General features: G+C 44.8%; 1 protein-coding gene and 1 long non-coding RNA gene across 2 annotated transcripts; one reads left to right on the top strand and one right to left on the bottom strand.

The window, feature by feature from the left end:
• Positions 1-2,990: 2,990 nt before the first annotated feature.
• STC1 (stanniocalcin 1) lies at positions 2,991-15,655 on the bottom strand. Its single transcript, XM_029943090.1, has 4 exons — positions 15,327-15,655; positions 13,170-13,312; positions 12,280-12,491; positions 2,991-6,138 (listed from the first exon to the last, which is right to left on the bottom strand). The coding sequence occupies exons 1-4, from the start codon at positions 15,442-15,444 to the stop codon at positions 5,868-5,870; spliced, it is 744 nt and encodes a 247-aa protein (XP_029798950.1). The 5' UTR covers positions 15,445-15,655; the 3' UTR covers positions 2,991-5,867.
• Positions 10,445-14,105, top strand: LOC115295063. The gene is made up of 3 exons (XR_003910338.1): positions 10,445-10,456; positions 10,859-10,911; positions 13,978-14,105. It is a non-coding gene; the product is annotated as an uncharacterized LOC115295063 (long non-coding RNA).
• Positions 15,656-24,447: the final 8,792 nt, after the last annotated feature.

Raw genomic sequence — 24,447 nt, forward strand, 5'->3', positions numbered from 1 at the left:
TCGTGGAGCATCAGAGTCACCTGGGAGCATGTTAGAAATGCAGCCTCTTGGGCATCGCCCAGATATACTGAAGCATTTTAATGAGATTCCCAGGTAACGCAGATGACAGGAAATCTGAGAAACACTGATTCCAGAGCAATGCCGATAGCTCTTATGGCTTTTGTGTAGGTTCCATGGGAGGGGCAACCTGCCCTGTTTTTTTCTCTTAGTCTACAGATTCACATACAGCTTCATGATCTTTTAAACTCTATTTTTGCACCTGGGTGGCTCAGTTGGTTAAGCTTCCGACTTTGGCCCAGGTCATGATCTCACCTTCGTGGGTTCGAGCCCTGCGTCGGGCTCTGTGCTGACAGCTCAGAGCCTGAAGCTTGCTTCCGATTCTGTGTCTCCCTCTCTCTCTGCCCCTTCCCGCTCATGCTCTGAATCTCTCTGTCTCAAAAATAAATAAAACATTAAAAAAAACCTCTATTTTTGAAAAGCTGATGGAAATGTAAGAAATTTTTATGTGTATTTCAATAACTGGAAAAATTCTATCCTTAATTTTAAGCCATGGCTTTTAAAAACATTTTAGTCATGGGCTCTTTTTTTTTTTTAAGATTTTATTTTTTTAACTAATCTCTACACCCAACATGGAGCTCAAACTTATATCCCCAAGATCAAGAGTCACATGCTTTTCTTACTGAGCCACCCAAATGCTCTGTGGACTCTTAATGTGTGAATGGGTTCAGGAGGGCACACATAAGAGAATATCTTATCTATGCTATTTTTCTTTTTCTCTATTCTTTCTTTCTTTCTTGCCTTCCTTCTTTTTTCTTTTCTTTTCTTTCTTTCCTTCTTCCTCTTCCCCATCCCCTTCCCCATCCCCTTCCTCTTCCCCTTCTCCTTCTTCTTTTTTAAAAGTAGGCTTCATGCCCAGCACAGAGCTCAGCATGGGACTTGAACTCAGCCCTGAGACCAAGACATGAGCTGAGATCAGGAGTCAGATGCTTAACTGACTGAGCCACCTTAATCTATTTTATTTCTTAAGCTTAGTGACGGTATACGAATGTCCATATATTATAATCTGCCATTTTTGGTAAGTTGTAATATTTTATATTCAAATTCATAAAATCTTGATTAAATAGTAAAGTTTGGTGATCGAAGAAAGAAAAGGATAAGAACCAAGGCAGTCCTTCAAGACTCATGTGAGACATGAGACATGTGAGAGTAGAACCTAAATGATGGTGATAGTATTCATGTGTATAGTGATAATTACATTAGTTGAATGCACAATAAATACTATTTATGAGGGAACTTGCTACGTGCTAGACACTTTTAGTACTTTATATGCAACTCATTTAATGCTCATGATTCTAGGAGGTAGGACCTATTGCTTATCACTAGTTCGTAGGGATATTGTCACAGCTGAAAAAACTCAGGTGTGAAGGTATCAGCTACTTGGTGCAAAGCCACAGAGGAACTAGGATTTGAACTCAGTTTAGGGAAATCTCAGGTCTCAGTTCATAAGCAGTACACTAAAGTGTAGTGAACAGCCTCTCTGCATAAACAGGTATTGACAGAAGAAGACCAAGGATGAAGGATCATAGTGAAATCAATGCGTTCTTTATCCTGGGCCTGGTCAGAGAACAGCAAATGTCATAGATTTTTGGCCTTAGAGTGGCAACTCTTACAGTATTTGTTAGCTGGGCTGCATCTGAACTTGGGAAAATGCAGTTTGCAAGCAGAAATGAACACTACTGAGAAAAATGTACCCGTTTGAATTTAAAATGTAGAGAAAAATCCACTAATAAAAAAAAAAAACTATATAAGAACTCTCCTTGGAAGAACAACACCACAGAAGCCCTCCCCTGCTATTTTTGTGACTGAACTTGTAACCATCCTTCAAGACCCCAGTAAATGTCATTCTGCTGGGAATCCTTTCCTGGCTTTTTGAGATAGAAAGTTCCCTCCTTTTTAAAATAATATTTTTTTACATTTATTTATTATTGAGAGACAGAGAGAGGCAGAGCACAAATGGGGGAGGGGCAGAGAGAGAAGGAGACACAGAATCCGAAGCAGACTCCAGGCTCTGAGCTGTCAGCACAGAGCCCTATGTGGGGCTGGAACACATGAACTGCGGGATCATGACCTGAGCTAATGTTGGTCGCTGAACTGACTGAGTCACCCAGGCACCCCAGAAAGTTCCCTTCCGTTACTCCCATCCCCTCTCCTGGGGTGCTAATAGCTGCCATGTAGTGAGCAATACAGTGTATTGGACACATACATAATCACTTAGCTTACTTTATCTTCTCTAATAGTGCTATGGATAGTTACCACTACCTCATCCTACAGCGGAGGAAACTGATGTATTTCGGGATTAAGTCATCTGACATCGTAGTTAATGAGTTGGCAGAGCCAGAACTGCAAGCCCAGAAGTCTGACCCCAGAGCTGGATCGTCCTCCCCACAGAGTATCTGCCTCCCCGCCACATTGATGTAATTGTCTTTTTTCCCCTCTCCCGAACTCCTTCTAAGTCATTCATTTCAAGTAGTGAGGATATCTTGCATCTGGGCGCTTTTTCAGTGTGGGACATATCAGAGACTAAACACAGGGGCTTCCAGCTTGAGCACAGGTGGAGGACAAGGTCTTCTCGACAGTGAGGACAGCATAAAGGCCTGGAAGGGAGACGGAGCATAGGCCTTAGGGGGACTTCATTGCTCTGAAGGAAGAGGGAGTCTTGAGCCTGGAGAGCTGAGTGGTCTGCAGACCATACAGCTTCTCCAAAGTCTAGAAGGACTTTGGGATGCAATTTTATAGTGAGGGGATTGGGAGCCACCAAATGGTCTTAAGGAGATTTGGAAAATGTTGACTTACACTACATTCATGTACATATTGGCACTTAATTTGCGACTTTAAGGAAATCAATTGGCTGTTAACTTTATGTTCGGAGAGTCTCATTCAAGAAGTTTTTAAAGAATAACAATGAAAGACATTGGGGAAGAAAAAACCAATAAAATGTAACACTTTATTTTTATTATTATTATTTTTTTTATCTTAGAAGGAATTCACCAAAGGCTTCATATTTTGCTATGGCGTCTTTAATTATAAAAATAAGCAAATAAAATAACTTGCATCTGTCATTACCATGATATGTTTCATAACCTTTATATGCACATGGAGCTTAAAAATGTAATTTAACAATAAATAATGACATATACCAGATATGCTCACTGTTTATTCCAGTACTCAGCCAAAACCCTAAATATCATTTAAATTATAAATACATAATGCAAATATAATGGCACAAAAATGTCTAAAGTGCAACCAAATCACAATAGAAGAATCATGCAAGCTGGTCTAGGTCAGCCCCCGAATCACTCTGTGCAGCAAACATAAGACGAAGCTTTGGAAGTTTAAAGGGGAAGTCGGAAGGAATGGGCAGGATGGGGACAAGAGAAGCAAAAAACTAGCAACATCGTGAGAACTGCTTCTTTCCATATGTGTGGATATATGTATTATAGATACATATAGAAGTATCACTGTGGGGAGAAAAGGGGGGTACCACGGTTTAAAAGGTCACAGCAAACAAAGAGAATCTACGGGACTGAAGTAAGAGAGAATTTAGCTAGGAATCCTCGTGAACTATTTGTCGCATTGGGGTCCTGGCTTAGTGGGTTTGCAAAATGGACACGACACACATACTTGAGTAGCTTTTCTGGTTTGGAAAAGTCGGCCTTGCCTGGGGTGGGGTTTGGGGAGGGAGGGTGGGGGAGAGTCAACTTAGCGTATGGTCTACCTGATTTCCAAGAGGCTAAGGCAGTGTCCATATGTTTGGGGACCTGGGGATGGGACAGTTCTGAGTATAAAAATGCTCTTAACAATCTGATGTCAGCACGCTTAGAGGCTGTGTGGGGACAATGGCAGCAACGCTGTGCTGCCGTTGCTGCTGGGTCTGCTGCGATTGCTCTTGGTCCTTGAGCAGCGCGTTACTGCTTTTAAAGGCTTTATGGTAAAGTTGTATTGCTTTTCATTTTTCTGGAGATGTGCCCTCCCTCCTCCCACCAGGAACCCTATCACTCGATTTGGTCAAATCTTGAGTTCAACCTAGTGAGAGTCAAGCACCAATAGTTTCTACCTATGCGAGTTTGGAGTGGCCCCTGCAGTCCTACCCCTCCTCCCTCTTCCTCCCTCAACGTTGACCTTTGGTGGGCAGTGACGCTCTTAAGGGACTGTTAGGTTCAAGGACGGTGACCCTGAGAAACTACTGTTGTTCATAGATAGGTTAATCATTTGGCTTTGGTGGTTGCCGTCTTGCAAACATCACGGCAGAAATAATCAAACCACCAGCTCTTTTTTTCCCTTTCTTTTTTTTTCTTTTTTCTTTTTTTTTCCCTTTTTTTCTTTTTTTCTTTTTTTTTTTTCTTTTTTTTGGTTTTTTTTTTTTGCGATCCTACAGAGATGGCCCAGCTGCCAGGACTACTTTGGCAGGCAGCGTGCTACAGGACAAAAATGTAAGAGGAGTCTATTAAGGCTGGACAGCCCAGGGTTATTTATACCCCCTCAGCCCCAAGTCCCCGGAATTGAAGACCCAAAGGCTGATTGACTCGTTCCTGATTGATTTAATGGAGAGTCTCCCACGCCATCATCAGCCTGCCGGAGTATCAGGCACGGATGAGAGGCAGTGAGACAAGAATTGCCACTTCCCAAGATAGAGTAGGCCTTATCACACTGTAAGTGGTCCAAGCCCGAAGGGATGCTCTTTTTGGTTCCCGTAATTCCCAGTTGGATGTGACAGAGCCGTTTCAGGATAGATCTAAGTCAAGAGTAGCCTCTGGGTTGAGGTGGGCTGGGAGATTAACACTTTACCTGGGGTCCTTCAGATAAACCTGTTGGTTTTTCCTATCTCGTACAGGCCCATCTTAAGTTTTGATGTTGAGTAAAACTACTTCTACCCCCTTAAGTTATAAAAAAGGCCACAAGGAGCATTTATATGGATATCTGGAAGTGAGAGAGTTATTCCATTCCCAGGAAAAGAAAAATAAAGCTAAGTTACAAAACTAAATCTATATGCAATAAAGTTATTATATACTGCTTTGTTTAAGCAGAGTCCTCTGGAATTTATGTACAGTACATTAGTTTTCAGCTATTTATATTCCACAGTTAGACCTTAAGATTTTCTGGTTTTAAGACAATTGTTAAAGATACTTTTAAAGCTCTGAGCAGTTACAGTACATAAAGATGTTAGCTTTTTGTTTGCCATTAGATGCAAGAAGATGCAGGCTCAAACTCTGGTTGAACAGCCAGGCTTGAGCAATTTGGTAAATGTGTCGGAAAGGAAGTTACACACTAGAGTATCAAGACCATAAGACACTAGCTCATGAGAGATCAAGACTTCAAACACGACATTCATATTCGTCCATGACCAGCACAGATTCATCACACGAATTCCATTTAACATCTTTATGAGCATTTAAGACATGCAGTTAAGTTAAGTTGCTTCTCATCAGCTAACTCTACCGGGGCAACCATCCTAAAAGGGCTCCACATCTTCCAATTACAATGACTGGGCCTTATGCAAATGCTTTGTGTTTGAGAGTAGTTTGAGGGGACCTGGGAAATGACATGGTGGAGGAAGGTGATAAAAGAGGGTATTCTCTCCTGCTGAGAGGCAGAAAGATCACACGTATTCTGTCTGTGGGAATGCTGCTGTCGCAGAATGTTGGGATATTGATTACAGAAGCCTAGTTTCATGCAATTTTCTGTAAGGGGAATAGAAAATAGGAACTACTTAAAAAAAAAATCAAACCAGGCACAGTACACTCAAAGTTGGTGTGCAAACACCTTTAAAATGATACTAGTTTGGTGAGGGTGTGAATACCTCTCCCTGCTTATGCACTCTCTTGCGAGGTGCGTTTGCTGTGGGAGGGAGAGGCCACCTCACCTCGGAGGTTCCTGAGGAGGACTTTCAGCTTCTGTGGCTCACTGGTGCGCCTCCTGTTGAAGTCAGCTCGCGGGTGCGTTTGGGCACAGTGGTCTGTCTGCAGGATGTGAAAGAGGCTGGCCATGTTGGGCCCAATTTTCTCCATCAGGCTGTCTCTGATTGTGCTGACTGTGTCTTCGTCACATTCCAGGAGGCTCCGGACAAGTCGGTTATAGTATCTGTATCAAGAGAGGGAGCACAGGCAATGGTCAGTCAGTGAGAGCAAGGCAAGACCCAGGCTCTCAGCCGGGCTGCAGCCAACACCATTTGCCATGGCCAGACTGGGCAAATACAAATCAACAGTTCATCTGCTGAAGATGGCTTTTGCTTCTAACTTTTATGCAGTGTCTTCATTTTTTAAAATATTTATTATTTTGGGAAGAGGGGGAAGGAGCAGGGGTGGAAAGGAGGAGAGGGAGGGAGGGAATCTTATGCAGGCTCTACAGTGTGGAGCCCGATGCAGGGCTCAATCCCACTGGGATCATGACCTGCACTGGCATCAAGAGTCGAGTGCTAAACCGACCGAGCCACCCAAGCATCCCTGCTTTGTCTTCCTAGTTTGAGTGCCTGTGCTTCTAGATTTGCCACACAACGTGAGACAGCTCCGTCTTCGTGTTTAATGCTTGGGAGACTTATATCACACTCTGTGAAGGGTGGGCTGATAGCAATGTCTAAAAATTTTAGAAACGTAGGAACACATAGCTAGATGGGATCACAGAGATCATTCAGTGGCTATCTCATCAGCTCATAGAGAAGAGACACACGTGGGAGAGCTAAAGTGACTTGTCTAAGGTTGTATAATGGGTTAGAGGCAGAAACAAGACTTAGTCAAATATAATGATGTGAGCCCAGTCCTGCACAGGAATTTGTACGTATTTTGATGCCTCTTTGCAATTTTCCTTTTGCTTGGTGGTGTGTGTGCAGGTGCACGTGCACATGAGTGCATATTCAGACTTCACTTCTATTTTTAAAGGAGGTCGCTGTTTTCAGTGTCTCATGCATTTTACTACCCAGTCTAATTTCCCCATCACACACACAGCTGGCCTTGCTAGAGGCCATCGACTGCTCGCATTTTTAGTCTTCCTTCAAAGGCGCACTGGAGTCAGAAAGCCAAGTGCTGGGCAATGAGGATACTTAAATGGAAAGATTGCTGGTCCTTGATGTTTTCCACTTCAATAATTCCCCAAAGTCTTCTCCCACTGCTCTAGCTTTTCGGGCCTCTTCCTTTTTTTGAACATTTTACAGATCTTTGGTTAGCATTACACAGGTCAGCATTGCATGGTCTAGTGATGGTTCTGTTTCCCCTACTAGAGAGTTAACTTATTGAAGGCAGGATTCATGTCTTTACTCTTTGTAACCCTCATGTGCCGGTGTCCCAGGGCTACACTGCCTGCTTGCTGTCAATTTGTTGATTTATTTTGTGACCACTGAGGAAATTGGGAGTTTTAGACATAATTCTTTCCAGTAAGTCACGATTCCAAGAAGAAAAATTAGAGGTAGGTGTGGTTAAATTGCAAAAAAAAAAACCACCTTTGTGTTTGGTATAAATCACCTTAATTTTAGATACAGGTGGTTTAGGTATACAAACACTGAAGCTAAGTGTTACGGCTCAGAGACAGACTGCCTAATATTTATAGCATATAAATTACTTGTCCTGTTCATTGGGAAGACAGTTCAGGTAATTTTCCAATTCGAGGTGGGATGTGTTTGCTCCATTTTGAGGTGGCACTTGTCAAAACCCATTAGCTCTGTGTGCACTGATGAGAGACTCCCTGGATGACAGTGACCTCCAGTCTTTATGTGGAGAGGCTTTTTCCTCAGAGGAGCCTGCGGGTCACTGGGGCCACAAGATCTTCCATGAAAAGAAACCTGTTTATTTTTAACTCACCTCGCAGAGCACAGGATCAAACATCCTTCCAGAATAACTTAACCCCCCAGAGAGGTCCTTTCAAGGATGTACGGTAAACAGAGTGGAACATGGGCAATGAAGCAGAGCGGTCACCCTTCTGGGAGTGAGCAGATGAAGCTGGGTGCCGAGCGAAAGAGAAGCACTGTTGTCTGGGTTTCGGACACAGTCCTGGTTCTACTCCTCCCACGAGGGAGGGTTAAATCCAGCTGTTGTTAAAATTGGGATTCTCTGGCACAGAAACACAATTTCCAACCCTTTGGAATCATAAAGCCCGTGAGTCAAAGCAGATCTCACTTGGATGGGAAAATGGGGAGAAAAATGGTTTTGGAAAAACTGAGAATAAACGACTTTGTACCAAGAGCTTCAGATATCTACACACCCACATAGGTCCCCAGGCGCCCCTTTACTCTTGGGCTCTGCAAGGACACGGGTCCTCTTGATCTCTGTGTCTATTTTACAGGGTGATTAGATCTTAGAGAATAGAGGCCTCTCACCCTACTAGCCCCCAGGTCAAGACTTTATAACTTAAAGTTAACCCTTCTGCTTCTAGAAAGAACTGTTCACAGCAGATGACCCCCCCCCCCCAAATGAGCCGCAGAAGAAGGTCTTCCCTTAGAATGACCTTGAAGGCTCTTGCCTGGATAATGAAGTCTCATACCAGTAAGGAAACTAAGCTTCTGTCATTAGCCTTGCCTATTTTAGGCCAGATGTGTCTCTTGGGCTCCAACTTTCCCTCTCTGAGGGCACCTACCTTTATGGTTACTTTTGCTGCTCACCCAGACAGGACACCTGTTTTTGGTTTCTTGATGATGACCTCACCAGCCCTGACTACCTCCCTCCAAATCTACCTTTAGCTTCTCTTGTGGAGCTCTGTAAACTCAACAAGGGCAGGCTGAGAGGGCTCCCTGGACAAGGTCCGTGGCTCCATTAGCATCTTCTCTGAGTCTGGAAAACCTGTCAACTGGCCAGGCTGCCTGGAGGTCAACATCATTTGCCAGAGTGAGCCATAGTTTAGTCCTGTGCCTCTCCATTAAAGGCTAGAATACACAGTAATGGCGCTGACCTCTGGGATTGTGTAGATTAATGCGACTGACCTTTCCCGTCTACAAATCACTAAGTGAGATCATTTAAGAAATTGTGTCTCTGGCCAAAGTTGAATTAGCAGTTGCCACATATTTGTTGGGCACCATCTTGTACCTACAGTTTATGTTTCTATAGCTGTTGGTAAGATGTGCCTTCTCTTTGAGGAGAGAATTGAACAAATTGAACAAATTTAATTGTTGATCACCATGGGGCACATTTATTCAATTGTCCTTGGTGTTCTATTTCTTCCCTCTTTTTATTCTACTTGGATTGTGGGTATTTCCTACATGTTTTATTGGTTGCCATTTTTGAAGCAGAAATCAGATAGCTTGGCTCAAGGCCATAGGCATTCTAGGCCCAATCTGTCATTCACTAGCTGTGTGACCTTCACCAGGTCACTTCTTTCTCTGGGCCTCTATTCTTTCAATCAGTAAAATAAGGCATTTAGTCTATGATCAGCTCCAGCTATGACTTTGTATGTATCTAGGGATTTGATACATATCTTCCTTCTTAATTGAACAAGGATGGTGCAAGTCTGCTTCAGGCTCATTCTCTGCAGGAGCAGTTAAACTGTGTCCGAAGATTCCTTTCTTCACCTTTATATGGGTTGGCGGGATGTGCTACAGGGACTTGATGGGCTAAGTGTTCCGCTCACCCAGGCTGCAATGACCTTCTAAAGCATATTTCTCTCCTCCCACTTTGAAAATCCCATCACTAACCTTTTTTTTTTTCTTGGTAAAGAATAAGATCAGATATTCTCCATAGCTACTGTTTCAGCCATGCTTTACCCAAATACACACATACTGCCTAGGAACGTTCTGTGTGAGGGTTTATAAATAGTCCTTTGTTTCCCTTGATCAATATTATTCTTCTGTTTCCTGTTCCCTATCCATGCCCTAGAGAGCTGGAAGCTTCGTCAGTTTTCCCACTCTGGATCTGGATTGGTCCAATATCTTCCCAAGCCTCACACTGCTCAGTTTTCCTCATCAATTTTGCCTGCTTCCCTCTTGGGTAAGAGAGCAGTTTGCAAATTCAGCCAGGGGGATGGCCTGCTATCCTTTCTCTTCGGAGTGAATTTCTCCCATGGAAAACATCCTTGTTCTGGCTCCCGGTCCAGTCACAGGCTTTTGGATTCTCCCAGGCTCAAGTCTCATGCTAGATAAGTCACAGGAAGGTGGAATGAACCTGTAACTACTTCCCTTTGCAATTTGGTGCCAACTGGCACAACTTAGTATGTCTCTGTGGTGGGACAGAGGCTGGGAAAGCAGGATGTTTCAGGAGAGCGAGGAGCTTAAATAGAGCAAACCAAGCCCAGCATGAGACCGGAAATCTCTACTGTTCTGTGCAGGAATAATATGAGCCAGTTGAAGTGAAATAATGGGAGAAGGAGCTGCATGGAAGTTTCTGGTCTTCAAGAGATGGCCACTTTCCCCACTTTCTGAATAAGTGTGATTTCCCAAGATGAAAAAGGGAGACAACAAAACCCCTGAGTCCAACTGATACAGGTGATGTCAAGAAAATCCCCACTGAAGGCAACAGTGGCCTGATTAAAAACTCCTATTACTAGTTGCTGCTTAGATATTTAGAATCTGTATCATCCTTTCTATACGACCTCTCCCTTCATAATGGGAGATATGACCTCAGCTGAAATAGAGCAGTTCGAATTGCCTCCAAGTTGGTTACATGACATATTATAAGTCACAAATTGTCCCAGGATCCTTAAAGATCTAGATTTATAATGATGGCTTTGCCAACATACCCCTTGCCCATCCCCACAAATGCATGCTTTGTCCCTGGCCCCTGTCTACTAAGAATTCTTTTTTGTTTTTTTTCTTTGTGGTGAAGGGAGTCGCAAACAATTAACCAGGCTTTTGTTTTGCTTTGTTTTGTTTTTGTCTTCTCTTCAGATGTAACAAGAATCTTTTGGGGAGAATTTTAAGACCAAGGTCAACCTAATGAGGTAGGCCATTTGAGATAAATGTGGGGTTTGATTTTCTTGTTCTGATGACATCAGCTAAGACCCAAGGACAGAATCACTAACAAGTATTGAAGAAATGATTTTAGAAATTGACATGAGGTTCTGAAGAGCCTTTACTGTGTGCTTAAGTGTGAATCAGATATTTTACAGAGTTTTAATGTCAGGGACCTTAGCAGTTCCCTAAGGAAGAGCTACTTTTTTGGTCTTCCAATTGCATACATGTGCATGACTAAATCACCGGTAAGCCCCGGGAGGAGCAGGCTGTGGCACTACCGGAAGAAGGGACAGAACCTGGCGAGGAGATTAATCAGGGAAGCCTGTGTTAGCTCTCCAGTGGTCCGGGTAATATGCAATAGGACTCACCTTCATCAGTGTGTGCAGATTTGGCTGCGGAGTCAAAGGGTCATAGTGCTTCAGGACTAGGCGACAAGTGTTAGGCTGTGTGGCATCACAGGAGGGCTGTGCCAGCCTCGCTGTCCCTGCCATACCTCCATGCCAGCCCTATCAGCACCTCTCCTAGGAAAGCCCGGGCCTATGCTGGGAAGCACTGTAGGTTGTGGAGCAAGGATGTCAGCCCTCTCGTGTCCTGTGTGTCCCCTCCTGGCTGGTAAAGACAGTGAGCTGGCAGCTGAAAGGCCGGTGCTCAGATATGAGCACTTCAGGGGTTTGGGGTCATGTTAGAATACGGAGATGGGAATATGAGCACTCACCAGAAACATCAATCTGGGAAATCTTGGACTAGAGAAAGGAATACCATAGGCCTGGGAGGGGGAATCCTATAGCTCAGCCATCTTGCTTGTCACAAAGGAAATCTGAGTCCCAGCAAAGTGACCTGGCATATTCTGGGCTACCTACTAGGATGTCTGCTTGGGCTTGGGACTGCTCAGAACACATGCAGATTGAAAAGTCTGCATTATGACATTTGACCAGGGTTTTTATAATGGCCAACTGTACCGTGCATAGGCATAATTTCAGCCAAATGTGGTATCACAAAAGCCTGTGCCCATAAACTTCACAATTCCCTTCAGGCCTGTTGTGAGAAACTGACAATGAAAATGCACCCAGGGATGCTGTAGATGAAGCTTCCTATTAGCTGCATGGAAAGACTTTTCATATAACCGTGAGGGAAAAAATCCAGTCTGCTTAAGCTGTCACAACCAATCACAAACATATTTTTTCTGCAAAAGCTGGGAAGGCTGCAAGCTAAAATAAGATCATGGCTGTGGCAATTAACCCCCTTCTGTGTCTGGCTCTGCCAATGCCCTGCCCCCCCCCCCCCCCCCCCCCCCCCCCCCCCCCCCCCCCCCCCCCCCCCCCCCCCCCCCGCAAAAAAGCGGACTCATTCTGTACCTGTTGGAGAAATGATTGGGGAGCTGGACCACCTCAGTGATGGCTTCAGGGTTCCGCTTGGCGACGCTGCACACATTCAGCTTGCTGTAGCACTCCTCCTGCACCTCCGCAATCATCCTCTGGAAAGTGGAGCACCTCCGAATGGCGAGGAAGACCTTAGAGGTCACCCCATTGGCAATGCACTTTAAGCTCTCTTTGACAAATGCTTTTCCCTGCCAGGCAAGGGGTAGGAGGAGAAGCGTTAGCTCGGGCTGACCGGGGAGGACAGGGCATACACTATGTGGAGCTTAAGGGGCCTTGCTTTGACACTGTCCCCCGACCATCTGTATGTCCTTGCAATGAGAAAATTGTATGCCATGACCAGGATAAAAAAAATATATCCCCACTCTCTTAGTCTACTTTCAGAACTGAGCTCCATAGAAATAATGAGACAGGAGTAAAAAAAAAAAAAAAAAGAGACAAACCCGTAATCAACCACCTTGCAGCTTAAAAATAACCGTAACATGGCTTTGTCTTTTTGGGATTGAGACTTTGATAACTCAACCCACAAGCTAGGATGCTAGGTCATACGTTGAGAACTTCTTTGTTAGAAGAACATTTTAATTTCCTCTTGAAGAGGCAAGGATTTTCTGCTCATCACCCTCCCTTATAAGACAGACTGTCAGCGTGTGACCGACCATGCATTAGAGGGCGGGGAGTGTCTCCCACAGAAGCGGCTTCCTGGCCCGAAGTGTGCGTGTGCATGCGGGAGTGTGCATGCACATGGAGGTGGCACGCTGAGAATTTAGGTTGGGGAGGATTCCCTACAAGACTGGCTCCTACGAACAATAGTCCAAGCACACTGTTAAAGAGGAGCAGCCAGTGGGAGGCATGGGTCAAGGTCTTTTTACCTGAGTGTCAAATTTAGCAGCGCTGTACAAGAAAGATTTACAGATGTCGTACATCCCATCTGTATCACAGGTGGAGTTTTCCAGGCATGCAAAAGCGCCACAGCCAACTTGCAGAGCGCTGTTGAGGCAGCGAACCACTTCAGCTGAAAGAGACAAACCCATCCAATCTGGGTCAAACAGGGAGGAGGATTTGGAAGGGTCAAGGTGGCAAAATTCAAGGACAAGGGCCCGGAAGAACTCTTTGACGTCTGTGAGGGAGCCAGTAGATAGACCCACCCAGAGGGGGCAGGTCAGAAAGAGGAGGCCAGGCAGATCCCTGTTGCTTGTAAGAGTGGGAGCACATGAAAGGAGCGGGCAGGGTTTTCCCTGTTGGTCTCACCCTTGCATACACTTCTGGTGGTTGGAGAAGTCAGGTCAGAGTCTGCGGAATGCACTGTAAGTGCTCCAAAGGCTCCGCAGCATCAGGGGGCCTCCCTTAGAGCCCCAAAGCCTGGGAAGGCAGGAGGTGAAGGCTGGTGGTCAGGTTTAGGAAGTAGAAGGGCCAAGGGAGTCAATTTGACTTCTGAAAATGCACTCCGGAGTAATAAAAATGGCATTTTCGTCTAAATGGCAGAGAAGGATTTGCCAAGGAGTTCACTTGGAGACCCTTCCCATTTAGGGCTTCTAACTTACCTTCATATTGGCAGAAAGGAATCTGGTCCGTTCATGTTTCACCCCAGCCCCCACCATAGGACAGTGCTTAGAGGTATGCATAATCTCTCTCATATTAAAAGCCATTTCTTTCTTTCTTTCTTTCTTTTTTTTAAAGAGAAACACAGGTGTGGAATAATAAGGCCAAGACACCCCTTGTGCAAGACTGGAAGAAAACCGCAAAGAACTTGCATGAGGCTTTCTATATTCTGGATAAGATCTCCCATAAAAGTAATTTCTCTCCTACAGAAAGGGGGGTGTTCTGGCAAGCAGCTCGGCAAGAAATGATCTGCAGCCTTCATACCATAGGATTCTCCTCTGAGATCAAAAGCATGGTTGGTTAGGCTTCCCCTCCCCCTCCCACCACCCGCAGCCTCTGGGATGTTACAAGTCATTTCCCTAATTATATATTTCCACGGGTTCAAATTATAACTTTGCTTTAAGCAGTTTTAATATGCATTAGGGTTGCTATTGTTTTAGGCAAGCTCAAATTGTGAATCACTGCATTTCTATAGCAACTAAGTACAAAAGGAAGTGAAGCAAAGCCCTCCTCTAGGCAGGGACCTGTGCTCTTCCGAGGGGAGCGTTGTCTGCAGCATTTGGACACCTGCGATCCCATCTTTGCTGACAGTCAGGGGAGTGGGGACAGTAATGTCAGAGGGACAAGCTGGACCAGTGAAGTCAAAAGGCAGAGGCGTTCATGCCGGCTTCCTAAGGACTCTCTTCCTTTAGAGGCCAAGATGACACACAATTAACTGCTCCGGGAGTCAGTGCGAGAATGAGACCTTCCCCTTGAAGAAACAGCTGCTACGTTTCACAAATACTCTTTTCCAAGGGGGCCCTCTGGCCGCGGGCTGCACTGCCTGGGCAGCTGAATGAAGCTCCAGAAAGCCGGGAGGAAGAGAAGGAGCAGTGTCAGGGGTGGGATGTGTAGGGTTTTCTCTGCATCTGCCCAGGATTTGTCAGCCTTGGGGGCTATGGTTTGGTAAATCTGTCTGCAGAGAGAGCTTTCTGTGTATTCTCTGAAGGGGCAGCGAAGTCCAGTTATGGGGTCTTAAGGGTGAAGGAAGGGGGACAGCGTCAGACAAACCATATCTCACCTTAAGGTCGGCTTCAGCTTCTGGAAAGTATAGAGAGCGCTTTGAAGCATGCCAACATTCAAGCCTTTCCCCGCCCCTCCCCCCTCCCCCAAGAGGGTACGTGCCAGATTTCAGGCAATCAGGCTAGTAGGCTTATGCAATGAAATACCCTCAGCAGAGAGCCCAGCTTCTTCGTTAGTTGCATGCAATTTATTAAACAAAGGAGCTCCACTTCCTAAGGCTATTGGATTACACTGGCAGTTTATTGCCATCAGGCATGAAGCACATTTATTATCAAGATCAGCCGTCACAGACACAGTTGCAAAAGCGAGAGGCAAATGAGGACAGCTCTTTGGGGGGAGAAACCGGTCCTGGGTTTGCTGCTTACCTGAGTTCTGAGCTGCCACCCGGGATTTCCTGGGGCTCACAGAATCATTCTGCTCCGCCTCATGGGTTGCAGAAGCACTGATCACCAGCACCAGAAGCACTGCTGAGTTTTGGAGCATTCTCTGAGAAGTTTCCGCTAAGTTGTTGGGTTTTTTTTTTTTCCTCCCCCCCTTTCCTCTTTCACTCTCCCGGCTTGAGTGAAGATGTGGATCTGGATACACTGAAAGCCTAGGTGAGGATCTGATGAGGATTTTTTGTGGCTGTTGATGCTGCTCTTGCTGACGCTTTTGCTGCTGCTGCTGCTGCTGCTGCTTCTCCTGCTGCAGTGGCTGCTTCTTGCACCTCTGGCTTTTGCAAACTGGGGGCCCAAGAGCTGCACCCAGGGATTTTATAGCCGTTCTTATCGGTCCTTAGGATCAGGGACCAATCAGGTCCCTCAACTGGTCTGGCTAGCCAATCGGAGGGCACTCTAATTGGGCTGGAGCTGTTTGACTTCTTAGAAATATTTTCCAGCAAATTAAAAGTACCTGCTGCCAATGTTTTACATGTGTGTGTGACGGTGTGTGCATGGATGTGTGAAAAGCTATTTTCACGGAATTCAGGGATGACCGTGTAGTGACTGATCTGAGGGAAAATCATGAAAATCTCAACAAGGTGCTTTTGGAAATCCATCCTTGTTTTTTTTTTTTTCTTTTTAAATGATCTGTGGCGGTGGGGAATGGGCAGCATCATCAGGATGTGGAGTGTGGTCTCTCTGGAGTCTAATTTAGCCTCACAACAGCCGTTTTAGTCTGATTTTTACCAGCACACTGTCTATGTTGTGAACTATGTGCATGGCACTGTCCCCATCTTGTTGGCACATACATATTCCCAGGTCCGTGATGCACTTTGGTTGCATGCGGGCATCCTGAGTTCTCATTCACATATATGAACCCTTGAGGAGGGACATAGATAAGTGGAAGGGCCTTGACGGACTGGGATAGGACAGCTCTAAGCAGTGGCCCCAGTTCCTCTACTGACTAGCCCTATGACCATGGTCAAGTCCTTTTACCTTGTTCTGCCTTTGTTTTCCAATCTGTGAAATGCCAGCATTGGAGTCTAGCATTATTTACATCTCTAAAAACTGTGATTCTCCAGTTACACAAAGTAACCTTGATTCCATCTTCTTAGTCACTAGCAAGATTGCACACCTCAGGAGTGTTAGTTTCCACAGGCACACACATGCACACCTCTACGCACTCAGCTCATTGGGGAGACATCGTGAATGCCTGGAAATTAACAAACTGTGTTTTCAAGCCCGGCGACTTCATAATCACGTTGAAACAATAAGCTGGCCAAAGCAAGACTAAACCTGCTAGGTAAACCAGTTCATTTCTTGGGGGTGGGGAGGGAGTAAGGGGGCAGACAAGACTGGGAAGAAGGGGTAGGAAAAGAGCAGAATGTGTAGGAGAGAGGGCTGCTAAGCTCTAGACTTAATGGGGAAATTACAGGGGCATCACGAATCATACCTGGAATAGAAGCTCATATTTTCTTATAAGTAGGCAGCACGGGGGCATGTCCTTAACTTGTGAAGGAGGTTGAGGAGAAGAGAGGACTTATCAGGGTAAAAAAAAAAAAAAAAAAAAAAAAAAAGTGGGCATTACATTAAGGGCTGGGGTGAAGGAAAGGGATTAGGCAAGAAAACCTTTAGAAATTTTCAGGATATAAATGCAAAAGGGCCACTGGAGATTCATACAGGCAGGAACAAGACAATCTTGTAAAGCCAGTGGTTTCGGTTTAAACTGAAACACCTTCCAAGGTGGAAGAAAGAACGCTGACTCTACTAATCACAAACCAAGACCCTGCTCTGTGTTGGGGGGCGGGGGCGGGGGGGGGGAGGATTGGGCTTACTGAGTGGTTATAGGCCCACCCTCCATTGTAGAAAGGGTTGTTTGTTTGGGAAGGATGAAGTCTCCAGAAAAAGGATAGAAGAGATCAAAGAAAAAGGAAATTTCTAAAGGAAAAAAAGGGAATTTTCACAATTTCGTTAACTAATACGTGCATTTCAATTTAAGTTGACTGACAGTGTTGGTATTTCTCCAGTACCTTCTGCCCTGTGTGCTGGGGGCTGAGATATAGAAGATACAGAAGAAGGAAAAGTAAGGAATCTTGTTGTTGAGCTTGCTGTCACGTTGGGAAGATGGTCAGCCTCAGTCGTGTTTCGTAAAGGGACAGGATATGAGAATCTTGCGTGGTAATGGAAGGGTCCTGGTCAGTGTTGGGTGGATATGTGGTTAAGGCTTCATGGAAGGGTCTTCAGGGAATGGTCAGTGTGGGAAAGATGTGAACTGCTGTGATTGCTTCTTAAGAATTTAGGGAAAAGCTATGATTATTTCATTTTTAAAAGAGTTCGTATCTAGAAAGCTCAGAAGTGGTTTTTACTGCTTTGGGCAGGAGTGGTCGACGTACAGCAATGTAATATAATAGTTCAGTGTTCTCTCCTAGAAAGAGAACTAGAGAATAGGTACATGCATCTTTTTCCTAAGGATCTTGCTTTCTGTTCCTCAGCATTCTCTACTCTTTAGCCATTTCTCGTTGTTAACGGTATTGCTGTTTGTTTTTCTTGTTGGACTTCCCCCTTGCTGGCTACTGGCTTTGAAGGGTAGAGTGATGATTTCTCCCGTCTATATTCTTTTTCCTATTATCTGGTGCTGCCGCCAGAACAGAATGTCCTACAAGTGACTGGACGTGTTTTGTGTTTCCTCTGATGTTGATTTATTGTTCCTTCTTATTTTACTCATTGATCATCACATGCCTGGAGGTTCATTGCCGGATGTGCGAAGTGTTTCACAAGGACAGATAAGCTAGCTTCTGAAGAAATCCACCAGCGGCCCGCTGCTTTGGTGTGAATGTAACCAGTGTGAGCATCAGCTCATTCCTGTCTCTGACATTCCTGAATGTCAAAGAAGGGAGCTGAAGTCTAAGTGGAAATGCCCAATGTCAAGTTTCTTTCCAAAGAAGAAAAGCTGTAAGGTGGACACTGGGTATTTCTACTTAGATTTCAGTTCAAGGATAGCTGAAGGGTCCACAGTCATTGTGCTCTTGTCTTGGACTTGGATATAGCAGTGATGTAGGAGTCTGATTCTTTTTAACTTCTCGTGGGCCATTTGAGACAATAGGAAGAATCTGAATAGAGCATTTCAGAGCTCACATTTTATCCTGCAAGCAACAAGGAGTCAGAAAGCAATCTTGAGTAGGAATTGTCAAAGAATGTGATGAAGTTAGTGTTTGGGTAAGATCATTTGATCATCCTTATGATGGTTGGAAGGAAAAAAAAAATGGAGGTTAGTAATATATTCATGTTGATAAGGCCCTGGACAATGATAGTAGCAGTAGGAAAGGAAGAGAGGAAAAATATGAGAGCTATTTTAAATAAAATGGAAATCATCAATTATTCTCAGACCTTCCCTTGGGGGTAAAAACCTTTCTCCTAATTTAATGACAATGGAGACAGGACACATCAGGGTTTTTCCTTCCCCATTTACTGGTTATGATTTTTATAGTTGACACGATCATGTAGCATGTCTGTGGGGCAGGCAACTTTCAGGCTTCTGTTAAAGCAGTAGGCTTACCCAACCGAGGACTTGACTATACTTCTAGTGTGCGAGGCAACTTCCCCAACCCGGCTCCTGTGAGCTGGAGGCTGCCCCAGGTGCAGTGGGGGGAGGAGAAGGGACGCTTTGCCTTTGCCCCTGAGCAGGGAAAGTGGGTGGGAGGATCTGCCAACCCCTAAGGCTGGGTGATGATGCCCTGGCTGTGCCCGTGCAAGGTTGGCATGAGTTCAGTGAGAAGATTAAGCCAAAAATCTCCCGCACTTTGCTGGATTTGGCAAGCTTAAAGCTAAGCTATAGCTTAGCTATGGCTCCTTGCCTTTTTGGTGAGAGGAAACCAGGAGCATGGTTTCTCAATAAGCCTTTCTTTTGTTGTTTACAGAGTTCAAGACCCATCAAGGCTGGTCTGCCATAGTGACCAAGGTTGGAGCAGCGTTGTTATTGTGCTTGGGGAATTCTGGGCCTGACTGTATGGTTGCAATGTTGAGTCATGCCTTCCAAACCTCAAGGAAAAGAAGGAGAAGGAAAAGGAAGACAAGCGGGGAGGTGTGTGTGTGTATTTTCATCCTATATAAAGATATCAGGTTTTCTGTGTAGATAGTCTTAAGGTCTTGAATGAATTTTTGCCTGTGTATTTGTCTTTGATTGCTTTAGACTCTGCCAAAGAAAGTGAGAAAATATATGAAGGGGTCAAACTCCTTCCACCCGCACTGGTTTATGAGGGTTACTGAGTGTCTGAGACTCGGTTAGGTGATGTGGGAAATGCAGAGAAATGTTTGACCTTTTTCTGTTCTCCATGAATTACCGAGCTCGTTCTTAACGCATGAACGTTGTATTTGAGGAAGAATATCTGTTTTCTGGAAATGTTGGTTGGAATAGAGTTTATAGGTTTGCATTCAATTAACATTTACTGGGTTCCTACCTATTCTCTGCTAGGCATTTCTGCAGATGCTTCCTATCTGTGAGAAAAGAACCCCTATCCTCTTGTCCCAGAGGAGCCCAGGACCCAGAGAGAATGGCTTACCCATGGGTCATAGAATGGATGATGGAGCTAGGTCTTCTGTGATTTGCTTATTGTAAGGGTAGCTCTGGGTTCCTTAGTTGCATGAGCCTCACATTGGAGGAAGGGGTATGCAGGCTTAAAGCACTGCCCCTCGGGCTGGGTGGGGGAAGAAAAAGAAATAAGCAGGGTGACCTAACATGTTTAAACCAGAACAGGCACGTCGAAATCAGCCTCCACTTCTGTGAACATTGGCTTCTCATTCTTTCGGATATAAGTTACAAGGTCACTTTACATCCGGGAGGACAAATCCATAGTTTTAGGGGCAACCTGAAAGTCTTCCGTGTCACAAGAGGTGCCTGGAACAAGGGATGAAGAGGTACTGTGTGTCATCGAATCTGTCATTACCTATAGCCTTTGGAAGGTCTAAAGTGACGTTACTCTGTTGAGACACATGAGGGCGCTCGAACCAACTGGCAAGGAGATGGCTCTTAAAAAAAAAAAAAAAGCTGTGACTTCTGGCTCTGTTAGCTTGATCATTGTTTCAGGCCGTTAGGATGCTTTTTAGGGGGATAACTTTATTTTTGTGGTCTAGCTCGCCTGTATCGTAGCTTGGGGCTTGCAGACTAGCACGGTGGCACATATTTGCAAGTTTTGCAGCACTTGCCATCCTGTATCCCATTGTCTTATTGCCTAGTAGGGAGATAAGTTGCAGGGAAGTTTTTTAAAACTCCCCCACCCCAGTGCTAAGGGGAGGAGAATGTTTGTACCTAACTGTTCTGGGCAGGTGATAACACATGTTACTGTGAGTTCTTTGTTTTCAAAAAAGAATTTTATTTCCAGGTGGTAGTGAGCATTTGCACCTCATCACTGAAGAAAAGGAAACTTTTTTGACCCATTTTTCCACTTAGCATTCTTTCTTCCAGAGGTCTTCAGACAAAAGTCAAGGCTGAATAGCTTTTCACTTTGTATCTGACATGTTTTTTGTGCCTGTCCTGTATTGGAAATCTTCCAAGGGACTGTGGGAGGTTGACATGGGGGCATAAGGGCGCCCCTGCTTCTTGGTCCTGCCCCCCAAGCACCTTAGTGAAGAATACATTGGCACTCTCTTAGGTGCAGGCATCAGGGCAGACCTGTCACACGGCATGTGTCTGTGAAAGTCCTCCACCCAATGCTTAGTTTAGACCCCTCCATTGAGAGATCAGGGCTCACCACTTCCATCCAGCCAACCAATCCATCTGTCAATGTGTATTCTTCAAGCTCTCTATACCTGGAATGGTGTTAGCACTGTGAAAGAACAGACAGTGCGGAGCGGGGCAAGCCGTGGACGCACAGTCCTGGACGCGAGGCAGTGAATACATACGTACAGTGAATACAGTGAATAACCTGTGAGCCCTAATGAGTGATGCCAACGAGTTTGTGAAATAGAAATTTAACAGAATCCGTGTCAACAACCTGTGCTGAAGCCTCATTCTGACATATTTAGCCTAAAGCCAGCTTGTCGTTTGCAAAATGCCATCCTAGGATAAAGAAGTGTCTTGCAGCCATTCCCGAGTGCTAGACAAATCTATTATTACCAGTTTATTGGCTGAGAAAAAAGGATGTGGAGAGGGAGCAGCCTTTAGACAAAGTTACCTGGCAAGTCAGCAAAGGGGCCAGACTAGGAGATTATAGATTTCTTTACTTGATGTTTGGAAATTTTGCCAAGAAATTTATTGTGGCAATTCAAATGCATTTAATAATCAAGTTGCATTTAATGTGCTTTAGGCTAAAGTGCAATTAAGATAAACCAGTTCCTGGCTCTGAGTGGGTATCATGGGAGTATCAACATATTCCAGTGACTATATCAGAGCCATAAAGCTCAGAATGCAGAGTCAGAATTTATACGGTAAAGGTCTTATAATGGTAGCAAAATGGTCACCGAGTGCCATTTCATTTGCTTTCATGGAACACGATTTTCGTCAGCTGTTTGGGAAATGAACTCTCTCAGCCCATTTAAAAATTAATTGTAAGGAAATTCAGTGGAATAAATGGAAATCCAAGTGCAAAGGAAACACACTCTGGCCTCCAGGCAAGCATTTTCTTGAACTTGTCATTCCCCACTCTCTAGTGACAATAATAGGAAGGGGGAGGAAGAGAGAGAGAGAGAAAAAGTTACAGCTTTGGAGGAAGTGGTGAAATCCTTAAGGGCAAAAATGTCATCAGGGGAGTCGCTGTGCTAAGACAGGGAAATTTAGCACACAATAGTGTGGAAGAGTGGGATATTATTCTTCTCATACAGAAAATTTTAATTATATTCTCATTGCTTATTCTCATAATTGTATTATAATGATTTCTTCCCATAGTTTTAACTGATTGTTAAAACTGGTCTCATGTAGATTAACAAAGGAAGGGCAGTTTCCTGTGTGTGTGTGTGTGTGTGTGTGTGTGTGTGTGTGTGTGTGTGCGCGCGCGCTCACTGGGGGGCATTTTGGCATTTTGTCCTTCATTTGGTGTTTAAATCACTCACAGCAGACTTTAGAATACAGAAAATAACAGGAATGAGCCACACTGTTGAAACCAAACATTGGGAAGGAGAAAATATCCTAACATGATATTAAACAGACCTTGAAAAACAGATTGATCTGAAGCAAGAGTCAATGTTTTGGGATTTTTAAGTCATTACTTTTCCACCCCCTCCCCTTTTTTTCTCCAAAAAAAGAAATTGATGGATAGTTTCAGTTGATCTCAGGAGTCCAGATGTCTTTCCAGAACACAGAGAAAGGGCAGGGATATGCGGTTGCTTCTCTAAGGACCCGAGCGCCTGCCCGCGTGTGTGAGCTCCTCATCTTCCTTAACCTAGGCTGCCTGGGCGACACGCCAGGGGACGCCTTCCGGGGTGGGACAAGACTGAGGATTTGTGCCTCTCCTTGTGCGTCTTCTTCCAAACAAATGCAGTCTCTTTAGAACACCTTTAGAAACTGAGATGGTCTTTCAGCCCCTCAGCCCCTTTCCCACTCCCTCCCGACGATGTTGCCTTTCTCCCTGAACTGGGAAGAACCACGGAGAGCCCCTCACTCCTCTAGAAGCAGTGAAGGCAAAGCCATGGGCTGTAAAATCAGTGCCCTGAGTGGCTTTTCACAGGAGAGGGTGATTTCCTGAGAAGGAAGCTGTGCCTTGCCTCAGGGTTCCGGGGCTATTGCCAGGAGGGATTTGCCACAGGGTGAAGAATCCAAACTCCACTGAGAGCGTGGGCAGGAAGACTTGTGGAAGCTGGGGGTGGGGGGAGGGAACCTCCAACCTATCTCACTGTTTAGTGACTGAATCTGACTGCTGTTGTCTTGCCAGGGGCTTGGTTTATAATTGTAGTTCTTAATAGATTGGAACATCTCCAGCTCCAGTGTGTGTGTGTGTGTGTGTGTGTGTGTGTGTGTGTGTGTGCGCGCGCGCGCGCGCGCGCGCGTGCGTGCATGTGCACGCATGTCATATACCGTAATATACACTTAAAGGTGTGGCTTTTTTTTTTTTTAAATTCATTTTGAGAGAGAAAGAGAGAGAGAGAGGCAGAGACAGAGAGAGAGGAGAGCGGGAGAGGGGCAGAAAGAGAGGGAGAGAGATTCCCAAGCGCTGACAGTGCAGAGCCTGATGTGGGGCCCCAATCCACAAACCATGAGATCATGACTGAGCTGAAATCAAGAGTCAGAAACTTAACCGACTGAGCCACAGAGGCGCCCCTTAAAGGTGTGGCCCTTATTAAGGTAACTAATGGCCTTCTGAACTTTAGGCTCTAAAGAGGCCCCTGAGTCACAATATATCAAATATGTTATGATGCATCCTATTTCATCAAAAGTATATTTTATGTGATTATATATGATGTGTTAAATAGCAATTGACTTGTGGTATAATGTTGCATTTTGTAGACGTTAACTTAAGGATCTGTTTCAAATTTTTGCAGTTTTCTTATTGTATTTTTTTTTTTCTTTTGGAACCAGCAAACTTTCTCCGCGTCCTCAGTGACCTTTAAGCCCTGAGGAGACACTGGGGACCCTCCTATAGTGTCTAATGAATAGGGTGCTCCTAAGACTTTGGCTTATGAAGGAGTTATCAGAGAGGAGCCAGGCACCCATTAGTGTAAATCGACATTTCCTAGAGTGTGTTCCAAGAGGTAATGCACCAGGGTTTCTCCATGAGCATCAGCATGTTGAAGTCACCCAGAAATCCTGCAGTGAGAAAGCTTTTACATTGTTTAGTCCAATGTGCCCCAAACGTATTATTCAGAAAGCTTTTAAAACATTTTTTACGAATAGTACTTATTCACATCCTGCAGGACTGGTGTTCCTTGGAACCAACTTTGGAGAATGTTGATTTTAAGCCAACGCACTCCTCACCTCCTCTGAGTTGACCTCGGTCCTTCTGTGGACCAGCTCTTATCCCTGGAGCCCTCAAGCTCCTTCTTTACTGCTCTCTTCTTATTTAGAGCTACTTTTCCTTGAGGGCCTACAGGACTTGAATCTCTCCTATCTCACTGAATTTTTTAAACAATGGCAGAACGC

This window comes from Suricata suricatta, chromosome 1 (genome assembly GCF_006229205.1).
Source record: "Suricata suricatta isolate VVHF042 chromosome 1, meerkat_22Aug2017_6uvM2_HiC, whole genome shotgun sequence".
Taxonomy (NCBI): domain Eukaryota; kingdom Metazoa; phylum Chordata; class Mammalia; order Carnivora; family Herpestidae; genus Suricata; species Suricata suricatta.

Coding starts and splice junctions, on each gene's coding strand:
- STC1 (XM_029943090.1), bottom strand. CDS start 15,444: ATGCTCCAAAACTCAGCAGTGCTTCTGGTGCTGGTGATCAGTGCTTCT. Junction 12,492..13,169: donor CTGCTAAATTTGACACTCAG/GTAAAAAGACCT, acceptor CTTGCCTGGCAG/GGAAAAGCATTTGTCAAAGA. Junction 6,139..12,279: donor CCCAATCATTTCTCCAACAG/GTACAGAATGAG, acceptor CTCTTGATACAG/ATACTATAACCGACTTGTCC.